Here is a 12,441-nt window from a genome sequence, read left to right as displayed (position 1 = left end):
TATCTATCTATCTATCTATCTATCTATCTATCTATCTATCTATCTGCCTATCTATCTATCTATCTATCTATCTATCTATCTATCTATCTATCTATCTATCTATCTATCTATCTATCTATCTATCTATCTATCTATCTGCCTGTCTATCTATCTATCTATCTATCTATCTATCTATCTATCTATCTATCTATCTATCTTGCTATCTGCCTGTCTATCTATCTATCTATCTATCTATCTATCTATCTATCTATCTATCTATCTATCTATCTATCTATCTATCTATCTATCTATCTATCTATCTATCTATCTATCTATCTATCTATCTATCTATCTATCTATCTATCTATCTATCTATCTATCTGCCTGTCTATCTATCTATCTATCTATCTTGCTATCTGCCTGTCTATCTATCTATCTATCTATCTATCTATCTATCTATCTATCTATCTATCTTGCTATCTGCCGGTCTATCTATCTATCTATCTATCTATCTATCTATCTATCTATCTATCTATCTATCTATCTATCTATCTATCTATCTATCTATCTGCCTGTCTATCTATCTGCCTGTCTATCTATCTATCTATCTATCTATCTATCTATCTTGCTATCTGCCTGTCTATCTATCTATCTATCTATCTATCTATCTATCTATCTATCTATCTATCTATCTATCTATCTATCTATCTATCTATCTGCCTGTCTATCTATCTGCCTGTCTATCTATCTATCTATCTATCTATCTATCTATCTATCTATCTTGCTATCTGCCTGTCTATCTATCTATCTATCTATCTATCTATCTATCTATCTATCTATCTATCTATCTATCTATCTGCCTGTCTATCTATCTATCTATCTATCTATCTATCTATCTATCTATCTATCTATCTATAATTAAACTGTGTTAAAGGTACATGTTACAGTTTGAATGTTTTATATGCCAATACAACAATAAGCCCAAGCCCACAGGAAGTTCAGATAAATTTCAGTTACATATGAAGTTTTCTCTAAAACTGATCACTTTCAATATACAGTGGAACCTTGGCATAGGAATTTAACTGGTTCTAGAGGCGAGTTTTTAAGGTGAAAATGTGTACTGTGAAACGAATTTTCCCATAAGGAATAATGTACATGCAGATAATCCATTCCAGTCGCCCAAAAATATGAGCAATATTCCCAAATTCCAACACTATAATCATATTTCTGCATCTAAACAATCAAAACATTTAGGCAATGTTGGTATCGTGGGTTGACTCTTTCCAAACAGCTTTCACTGACTGAAAAAAAATTCGCTTCGCTTGGCTTTCCAGTGATGCTAACAAGTTGTGAACGGCTCCCAGACATCTATGTGACCTAGTCAGCGTTCGGTTCGTATGCCGAAAATTCTTCGTATGCCGATGCAAATTTATTGCAAAATTTCAATTCTTCAGGCGAAAATTCATAAGCGAGGGCATTAACTGAGTGCAACAAATCAGGAAGTGTTAAAATCTTAGCAGTTCCAGGGTTAATTCAAATCCATGGCTCATTTTTGGGATATGTCTGAGTTATAACATACAACACGGCAGATTTGCACAATACTTTTTTATTTCGGGATAATCATAATCACACATCGAGAAAGAGCAGTGACATTGAGTTATAAGGCTCTATTTCAACTCGAACTGGTCACAACATCTGAAAAATAATGAATCATAATGTACGGACAGATCAAATTTCCTTTCAGACTTCAGTTATTGGAATTAGTGAGTTACACTACAAATAATGTTCCAGGATTTTGTAAATTTCACAGAAAATGCTAAATTTTTGTAAATTTCAGCAGCAGCAGATTGGGATTGAGATTAGTTTTTACTTCCATAATATCAGCACACACACACACACAGACACACACTCATACACACACATATCATTAACCTCCCATCTAACTCTAGCATCTTATTGCAAATCGGAAAAAGTCATCAGAAAGTGCGAAATATTTTTGCTTGTATGAATCCAGTAACAACAGGCGGCATTGAAGAAGGAATTCTTCTGTAATCTAATCATTTATCCTGATAAAAGAATGACATGTGCTCATCACTCATCAAGTGCTGGCTTAGTTCATTTGGCTCTTTTTCCACAAGTGTCATGTTTCTCTCAAACAATGAGATGTAATCAGCAAAGCTCAGAGAATTGTGCTTCATCCTCAAACCGAGACACTCAGCTCTGCTCTTCTTTGGCAATGCTTCAGTTATGTATTTATTATCTGGAGTTTTTTAATTGATTTATTTTTGCAATTTTCTCAGCACTACACTACTAAGGCAAAGGTTCTCAAACTTGTTGAACCTCAGGGTTAACTATAACATAAATTTCATAGACGTCCTCAGCCTTTAATTTTATGAACCAAATTTAAATATTCTACATTATTTAAATGTGTACAGTAATATTCAGGCTAGTTATTTGAGGCTTTACATACACTACCTTGGCAAAAGTTTTGGGACGTCTGCCTTTACATGCACATGAATGTAATATGGAGTTGTCCTGCCCTTTGAAGATAACAGCTTCAACTCTTCTGGGAAGGCTTTCCACAAGGTTTAGGAGTGTGTTTATGGGAATTTTTGACCGTTCCTTTAGAAGTACATTTGTGAGGTCAGGCACTGATGTTGGACGAGAAGGTCTGGCTCACAGTCTCCACTCTAATTCATCCCAAAGGTGTTCTATGAGGTTGAGGTCAGGACTCTGTGAAGTTCCTCCACACCAAACTCACTCATCCATGTCTTTATGGACCTTGCTTTGGTCACTGGTGTGCAGTCATGTTGGAACAGGAAGGGGTCATCCCCAAACTGTTCCCACAAAGTTGGGAGCATGAAATTGTCCAAAATGTCTTGGTATGAAGCTGAAGCATTAAGAGTTCCTTTCACTGGAACTAAGGGGCTGAACCCAACCCCTGAAAAACAACACCTGAACTCAATGATTTGGAGGGGTGTCCCAATACTTTTGGCAATATAGTGTATTTGGAGCTGTTTCTGGGCTTTGAACCATCAGGACACATTTGATAGACATTTAATAGGGGATGTGGTAGCTCAGTGGTTAAGATACTGGAGGGTTGTGAGGTTGAATCCTAGGACCACTAAGCTGCCACCATTGGGCCCTTGAGCAAGGCCCATAACCTCAAGTGCTCAGATGTATAAAATGCTGGATAATGCTGTAAATGTAAATGTGCATCCAGTAGACCAGGGATGTCCAATCCTATTCACAAAGAGCCTCTGTGGGTGCAGGTTTTCATTCCAAGAGAGCAGAAGCGTCACCTGAGTCTATCGAAAGCCAAGATCAGTTGATTAAACAGGTGGAATCAGGTCTGGCTCCTGCTTGATTGGAACAAAAATCTGCACCCACACTGGCCCTTTGCAGATAAAATTGGACATCCCTGCAGTAGACGTAAGCCAGTTGGATGTACATCACAAGTTGGAGTTGAGTGGTCAAAGAAACCATTTGAGAATGCATTCATAAATATATTAGCACTGATAATGGTGGATTGTGATTTCCACCACTGTAATAACAATTAAAAAATTGTGCCATAGCCCCTAGACTATGCTTCACAGATTCCTGGGTAATCCCCAGAAGCCTCTTTAATAGCCACTGAACTAAAGGTCGAACATACATATATATATATATATATATATATATATATATATATATATATATATATATATATATATATATATATATATACATATACATATACATATACATATACATATACATATACATATACATATACATATACATATATATATATATATATATATATATATAATATACACACACATTATTATAATTCAGATCACTGGCTTGATTCCCAGGTCACCTGCTGTTTGTCAAGCCCTTATTAGTATCAAATTAAAAGTTATTCAAAATGACTTAGATGCATACAATCAGTGTTAATCCTGTATCCTTACTGAGTGCTGCCAAAGTAAGAGAACAGTCAAGTGCTTTGTGCTCTTAAACAGCCAAGTTACCTCAGCGTAACCAGTCCTCCATCGATGGCTTTGCTTCAAGTCAAAGGCATGTGCTCAAAGGTTCAACTAAATATTTTTGTTATATTTGTCATTTTCTGTGCTATACTTTCTTATTTGATAGTGTTAAAATAACTCTGGTTTAATAAAATTAATTCTACTTAACACTGCTATATTTTTTGCAGTTAGATTTTTGTTGTGCTTTTTGTGGCAATTGGTTAAATCTGATTTTGCTGCTTCCAGAATCATTTCTGTCCAGTACAAAAGTGCACAAAACAAATGCATCCAGGTTTTCTATATACACACACACACACATATATAAGTAATGCCACTGTGCCACAATATTAAAAGAAAAGAGTTGTCCTTTTAAGGCGTCCCATGGATGTTCATCCACCATGCAAGAAAGACACATTCCAGTTACGAGCAGTTGAACTGGGCAAAAAATAAAGCTTTCTTATTTTTCCCACAATCGTTGACCATGCTTGTTATACATTTCTACTCCATGAAGACTCACACATTTCGATCACTCCTGTCTGGCAAGGTCAGGATGAATGGGAATAACACTCCTTTAGCCTCCATGGGAGCTTTCAGAGGTTCCTCTGCAAATCGAGCCCCTTCTTCCTCCACAATAAACTGCAGAGTCTGGGTCTTGTTCACGCAGTAGATACAGTTTCCGATCACAGCACACCTGAACGGTAGTGGGCTCCCTTGCTGATAGGAGGCACAGTCGTGCCACATCTTGACGATGGTGTTGTACTTAAACACGTTGATGCCTTGCTCACGGTTCACATCGAACCTGTAGATGAAGCTCTTCAGAGCAACCATGTCGGTGGATTTCTTCCTGCTGTTGTTGTATGGACATTCTTGCCACTCGTCCCTTTTGGGGTCATACTTCAAGAGGCGGTAGAACAGAGTTCCTCCCGATACGTACAGCTCTCCGTTGCAGGTGGTAGCCTCATGGGCAACTGCAAATGCTCCTTTGGGTAGCGGAGCCACAGTCGTCCAACGGTCCATACGAGGGTCATACTTCTCCACAGTGAAGAGACATTCCCCACCAATGGCATACAAAAAGCCATCCATGGACACCAATTTGAGTTGGGACCTCGCTTGGTTCATAGGTCGTATCTCGCTCCAGCGGTCTGTTATGGGATTGTAGCAGAACACTTTGTCCGACGCCTTTCCTTTCTCCCCATATCCTCGGATGCCACCTGCAACAAACAGGTAGTTATACATGGAACAGATGCCACAGCCTTTGGTGTTAATATCCTCAGGCATTATGGTCAACGTGTGCCAGTCCTTGGTATTCTCATTGTAGTAGTAGATCATGTGGTTGTCCTCAAACGAGGCGACAGATAGAGGGCTCTGTGGCCTGCTGTTGCCTCTGCTAGGGGGCCTGCTGCCCACTCTCTCAAAAACGTCATTGATCTCAGCCACCATCAGGCACTTGCGTCCCTCCATACGGTTTCTCAAAACCAGGTCCCGCTCGGAGCCTGTGAGACGCCCGTAAACAGCGGGATCTTTCAGTACCTGTAGGAAGTTGTCGCTTATGAAACGGTACGCCGCCTCCTTCAGTTCGCTTAGTCGTTGTTTTTTAGCGATGGTCAGAATCTCGTAGCAGTTCTGTGTTGTGAGCTGGGAAGACATGGCATCGACTGCCGCCTGAACTGCACAGGGGATCTGTAGGATTTTCGCACCGGTGACAACATCCACAACGTTATCCTTGTTCACATTCATGTTGGAGGTATAAACATAATCTATCAGGACAGATAACGTTTTGTAGCTTACACCTTTCACTTTCAGAATGTCTCGAGAAAGCCTGGCTTTGAAATAGTCACTTTTTTCAGCTAGCACTGATTTATGTACTTGGACCTTCTGCCTGCCTACTTCAATGACTAAATCAGGCTTCTCTCTGAGAGAGACGGAATTTTTTACCCCGTTATCGCTGTGCTTTATGTCATGTACTGACTCGTTTGTAAAGTGTCCGTGTGGAGCTCCTGGTAATGAACATAAATTTCCCAGTGATTGTTCCAATGATCTGCTTTCCTTCAAGTCAGAAAAAGAGTCCTGTGAAAGAGAGGACACGTTACTGATGACGCTTGGACTCCTCATGACTTCGGTCTCATAAACATAAGATTTAGCCATTTCCCCTCTGGTTTCTGACCTCAGGCCAAGTAAAGGTCTCTCAGCTGTGGCTCCATTCGCCTCCTCTTTTACTCCATTTTTGCTCAAGGACTCGCCCTGCTTCTTAACGCTAGCATCCACTGGTTGAATGTGATCCTGAAACCCGCTGTCACTGGAGTTTCCATCTTGCAGATAGTCTCCCGCCCCTAAGCAGCGCTTTCCAAGATTAGAAGTCTCTGGTACATTTCCAGATTCCGCATTGTCCCAGGATCTTTGCAGTATTCCTGTCTCGGAAACACAAGCACTAACTTCTCTTGGAATAACCGCGTCAGTCCCTTTGGTAATGACCGACTGCTCCGAGTCTTCGTGAGCCGCAGCGTGAAATATGACATCTGCTTTTATGGTGAACATGTTATTCATCTTTTTTTAAGTGCACAGTGAAAGGACAAAAGTCAAAAAAAAAAAAAAAAGAAAAGCGTTGTGTCAGAATTTAGCAATGGTCATCCTTTGCTGACTCTGGTAATGTCATTCTGACTTCTCAGGCTGACTGACATCCGTTAATTACTCGAATTGAGCTGTACGTTTTTCCGAGGCAGCATTGCTTGACAGATCCTAATGGGACTGCCTCAGCAGAGCTGTGTGCTTCTCTTGATTTCTGAAGTCCTTATTAGACTGTGTCATTTCCAGCTAGTCAATAACAAGTGAAAGAAAGTCCTCTGGGTCACCCTTGCATCCTTCCTTCGTTCATCTGGTAGACAGTCTGGCTTCAAACCTGCAACACAACCAGTGCAGTTATTTATAACATTTATTTTGCTTTTCACAGATACTCATGACCTCCACAGTAAAATGTGATGGCTGTGCAACCCACAAACCTCCTGGCGAGGATGCCATTACTCAGTATTACCAGTAGGCAAAAATTATTGTCTTGATTTTTCAAACATTCCCCCTTATGCATGTTATATCCCAGACCTGGTGACCATTTAGCATAGAAAGGGTGAACAGATTCAATCACCGCTATTTGACTCTTTTCAATGAGTCAGTGCACTCGGCTCAACTCGGCTCAGCGATAAACCTTAACAACGATCAATATTGTTAGACCAGAGAGTGTTTAAACATGATGTTGAACAAAAAGAGCTTGATTTAGTAAAGATTGAAATAGCAGTACACTTTGCATTGCATTTGTTTTTTATTCAAAATCTATTCAGATGAATTTGAATAAATCTGAAAGACGCAATATATATATTTGCATCAGCTATTATTTAAACGAGATTATTTTTACATTATTTTCCCCTCATGATATCACAGTGAACGCAGTCAATTAAACCAATAAAGCAAAAGAAAAAGTGGAGTGCTGAGTGGAGTGTTTGACAGCATTCCTGTGTTCAGAGACGACTTCTGAATAATTATGACGACTCAAGCAACTCCTATTAGATACTTTATGGATTCAGAGTGTCAGAGCCAAGTGATAAATGTGTACATCTCCACTTTTCAAGATTTAAAAGAAAAGAAAAAGAAGAAAGAAAAACAAACAAACAAACAAACAAAAGGCGAAACCGACTCTCGAATGGAAATACGAATCGGCTCCCAGTTCTCTCTCACGTAAAAGGATCGACTCTCGAATGGAAATACGAGTCGGCTCATAGTTTTCACGTAAAAAGATTCGGTTCAAAGAGTCGACTCTATCTATTATCGACGACAGCCGTGTCCTCTTAAGATGTTTTCGGAGCATGCGCAGATTGAAGCGAGATAATAAAGGGAGATATGTAAAAAAAGAGAGAGAGAGATGTGTGTGTGTGTGTGTGTGTGTGTGGAGAGAGAGAGAGAGAGAGAGAGAGAGAGGGAGGCATTAAAATGACTGTTTTCTAGACCGGAAAATTAGACGTGAATGCCATTAGTCTGATCGAGGAAATAAATCAGATCTTCAGAGCAGGAACACATTGGGTTTCTTTACAGCACAATGCAGACAATAAGTACTTACGTATTAAACCGGATTTGATTTCCTGCACTAATTCTGGTTATATAAGACCCCCAGCCGCAGGTGATCTCGCGTCCAGGTGCTTGTTTATGATGTATCTCAATTCCTCCAGCATCAATCAATCAATCACTGATCAATGATCCATCAGTCGCCTGTTTCTGTCTTCTTGTTACCTGTTACATCTTCATCCGTGTCATTCCTCGCCATTAAAACCTCTCCGTTCGGTTGCTGGACTTGTAAATCTTCTCAGCCCACACACACACACACACACGGGTTGGATTTCTGAATTAAATATCCTCCTGTGTGTCCGAAATGCAACAGCACTCCTGATTGTATTTTGGTTGCTCTGTACGCTATAAGGGGAGTTCTGGATGAAACCGCACCCCTTTTTTTGTGTTAACCCTACACACCAAATCCAATCCAACACACAAATCTGATCCAGCACTCTACACCAGCGCGCTGTGACACTTAGTGTGGAAAGCCATTAGGGTCAAAAACGATTTAAAAAAAAAAACTATGGACGTCAAAGAGCGACACAACGTCTTAAAATTTCCCCAGTGTTTAGTAAACTCTGGTCACACTCTGCACCCCTGGAAGAGAACCTAAGGACCCTAAGGTGCCGATCTACCACCACACACACACACACACACACACACACACTCTAATATGCATGAACCAATGTGTAGATCTCTGGTCACTCCACAAAACCAACATTAAGTTGAGTTGTCTTTATTTGTCACAAACATTACTGCAGAGTGAAATTCTTTCTTCACATGATCCCATCCTTGGAGGGTGGGATCAGAGTGCAGGGTCAGCTATGATGCAGTGCCCCTAGAGCAGGGTGGGTTGGGGCCCTTGCTCAAGGGCCCAACAGCTTGAACCCTGATCTTCCGGTCAACAACACAGAGCCATAACCACTTGAACTACAATTGCCCCAGTTCTCGCATATCCCAGCCTATTACGAAGCTGGAGTCAGAGTGTAGGGTCAAGCCATGGTATGGTGCCCCAGGAGCAGGTGGGGTTAAGGGCCTTGCTCAAGGGCCCAACATTGATAGCTTGGAAGCTTGAACCCCGACCTTCTGATCAGTGACCCAGCACCTTGACCACTGAGCCACCACGTCCCTACATATGCAAAATAATATGTGTACATTACATAAAGAGTGAGTGAGTAGACTTTCTTGTTTTTTAATGGTAAAGATGGCTTTTTAAACTCAACCTGCATGTTCTCTGGCTTATATTTAAAGTTTGTTTTTGTTTTTTTTTAGATTGTAGAACTCTTTCAGGGTTGGATTATGGTTATCCAGGTTGTCCACTCAGTGTCTATGTGATCTTAAATTTCTTATTTGTCCTGAATCCAGACGTACATTCTAATATCTGTACATCTCCACACATCTCCAATAAGCCAGGTGGCATTTTAAAACACAGACCAAGCCTGATAAAGGACCAGATTTGTCTCTGTGAATTTACACATTAATGCAAAATGCAACTATGTAGACTTGTGTGAAGTAAAATACTGTAAAATAACTCAACTGTGTTTTATCTGTACTTATTTCTGAATGAAATATCAAGAGGACACACAAATTAAACCCAAACTGTAAAATTACACTTTATTTTTGTTAAATGAAGTTAAAAATAAGTTCGATTTCAATGATTGGAAAGATGACACCTGTTACATAAGATGCTAGCTGTTTAGCAACCTAGAACGTAGAGCTAGGTCTTTTTCAAAACTTTTGTTTTAATACTTGAAGCGACTACAAAAAGAAGAAAATTTTTTCTTCAAATTGAAACCCTCTTGAATGTCATTCTACAGTTTGCATGTTGTCTTGAGTTTCAGGAAGAACATGAGGATCCCAAATACTGATGCAAAGTAAAACTGAGGTCAGTTATTTTGTGTAGCTTTCCTAAACCAAAACTAAGTCATTTACCTTTGCATCCTCCTCTGCACTGAAGCCTACGAGTAATTACTTGAGGCAAAAAAATGGAGATGTTTGTGTGTTTTTAGGTTTTGCTTTTTGTTTAGTTTTTTTCTTTCTTAATCTCCAGCTCAGGTTTTTACATAGAAACATACAGGAAGTGACTGTAAAAGTGCTGCAGTCAGACTTCATCTTCTTCAAACTTTTCAGTAAAGTACATAGTGAGGTCACACACTTTTCAGCTCGCCAGATAAGTGAGAAAATAATCAGGGGGGCAACGTTTCTAATTAGTCAGTGAAAGAGGTGTCTTGATTATGTTTAGTGGAGTGACTTTATTTAGTAACCTGTACCATATGTTGGAGAGATTGTTCGTACCTTACATAAGAAGTAACAAGTTAGGTAGACGGTCGTATAGATTAAAATCCAATTAAATCTCATCAGAAAATCGTATCAAATTGTTAGAGTACTCATAATGTATTCATATAAAGCTCCCGGATTATATTTCGTAATTAATTTTTTGTACAGGTAAAAATGACCTGTAGATGCAAGCATTTCGAAGTCATTTGACACCTTTGGCTTTCCACATTTCCAGCAGAAGCACGACAGCCTGTAGGTGAGGCGTTCCTGCACACATCTCTACAGCTAAATATGTACTTACAATACACAAGACAGGTTTGTTCAGCAAATAATCCCTAGGATCAGACAAAATGACAGCTTCCTGTCTGTACTGAATGCAGTGATGGGGAAAAAAACAACCAAACATGGTTCCAGCCTAGACCATGATCCTGCACAGTAGCTGCTGAATGATCGTGATCAGCCTGGTGACTTGCAGTACCTTGCTGTAAAGATGTTGTGTTTATAGTTTATAGTGAATAAGCAGAAAGCAGGTCCCGGCTGTGTAGGAGTACAGCACGGGTCGAGGTGATTGTGCAAGAGAACAATCTGTAGCATTCCTGTAGGGCTATTCAGACAGGATTGCTAAATGTGTCTAGTAATAATGATCAATTTGTATGATCTCATTAATAAAAACTGGATAATTTGTGGTTTTATTATAGTCATTAGTAGGTCACATGACCATTATGTGTACACTGGGTGTAGAGTTATGCTTATACATCATCTGTTTTGTTTTTTCTTGTTCTGCATGGCCATACTTGCTTTCATTTTCTTTTAGTCACGCAAAAGTACAAGCTCTTCATGGACTCTCTTTCTCTAGTAGGAACCCCAGTGATGCTCCCCCCTCCCCCCCACCTCCGTTCGGTTCAGCTAACCGCAAGCACACAAGATGTACACAGTTAACCTGGGGATTATTAAAGCGGACAGCTGTTCCACTCTCTCTGGTGTATTTTCAGGACACTTACAGCGTTTAAGTAAATGAAATGCCAGGGGAAAAGCCTCGACAACACGCATGCCCAGACGGCTGGGTCTCTGCAGGGACTGACTAATACAGACATCAGCTGTTCACACAGCGAGGCTGAGAAGTTATTTCTACACTAACAAAACAGAAGCCCTGGTGCATCTGACCTCGGAGTGAATTATTCGATGTGTTATTTGCTTAGCTTGAGTGGGAATTGTTTTTTTCCCCTTTTCAAAGCACTAAAAAAATTTACATTTTAATCCATCACTTAAACTCTTGACATGAAAATATAATTGTTTTCATACCAATGGACCTTTCAGTCACAACATGGCTATTTGAATGAATAATGACTAAGTAATGCTATACTAATTTACGTGACATAGGTACATCATAAAAGACAGTTGAGCTACTTTACCTTTCTGTTTGCGTATTTGGTCGTATTTCATACGTAGCAAGAGTTATTATAAACACCATTTATGTAACTTTTGCTTAAAGCCTGAAGTTAAAAGGTGTTCCTCAGGGCTCCATGTTTGGTCCTTTTCTAGTCTAGTCAAATAATAAATTACAAACCAAATATATAAACTATAAATACACCGATCAGGTATAACATTATGACCAGTGAGAGGTGACGTGAATAAGACTGATGATCTCGTCATGGCACCTGTTAGTGGGTGGGATATATTAGGCAGCAAGTCAACATTTTGTCCTCAAAGTTGATGTGTTAGAAGCAGGAAAAATGGACAAGTGTAAGGATTTGAGCGAGTTTGATGAAGGGCCAAATTGTGATGGCTAGACCGCTGGATCAGAGCATCTCCAAAACTGCATCTCTTGTGGGGTGTTCCCGGTCTGCAGTGGTCAGTATCTATCAAAAGTATCATTTAAGTCCTGTAAGTATCCTTTAAATACTTAAAGGATCTGCTGCTAACATCTTGATACCACAGCAAACCTTCAGGGATCCAGTGGACTCGATGGGTCAGGGCTGTTTTGGCAGCAAAAGGAGGACCAACACAATATTAAGCAGGTGGTCATAATGTTATGCCTGATCTGTGTCTTCAGCTCACATAATATAAATGAGTGCAGGAAGTTTGT

At 39.8% G+C, this 12,441-nt stretch overlaps 1 protein-coding gene across 1 annotated transcript; it reads right to left on the bottom strand.

The window, feature by feature from the left end:
- Window positions 1-4,488: 4,488 nt before the first annotated feature.
- LOC131359002 (kelch repeat and BTB domain-containing protein 11) lies at window positions 4,489-8,535 on the bottom strand. Its single transcript, XM_058398518.1, has 2 exons — window positions 8,089-8,535; window positions 4,489-6,882 (listed from the first exon to the last, which is right to left on the bottom strand). Exon 2 carries the CDS (start codon window positions 6,528-6,530, stop codon window positions 4,500-4,502), a length of 2,031 nt encoding a protein of 676 aa, XP_058254501.1. The 5' UTR covers window positions 6,531-6,882; window positions 8,089-8,535; the 3' UTR covers window positions 4,489-4,499.
- Between the last annotated feature and the right edge of the window lie 3,906 nt (window positions 8,536-12,441).

Source organism: Hemibagrus wyckioides, linkage group LG09 (genome assembly GCF_019097595.1).
Source record: "Hemibagrus wyckioides isolate EC202008001 linkage group LG09, SWU_Hwy_1.0, whole genome shotgun sequence".
NCBI lineage: Eukaryota > Metazoa > Chordata > Actinopteri > Siluriformes > Bagridae > Hemibagrus > Hemibagrus wyckioides.
This window is presented reverse-complemented; position numbering and strand designations above follow the sequence as displayed.

Excerpts from the sequence above, each read along its gene's own strand:
- LOC131359002 (XM_058398518.1), bottom strand. The coding sequence starts at position 6,530 with ATGAATAACATGTTCACCATAAAAGCAGATGTCATATTTCACGCTGCG.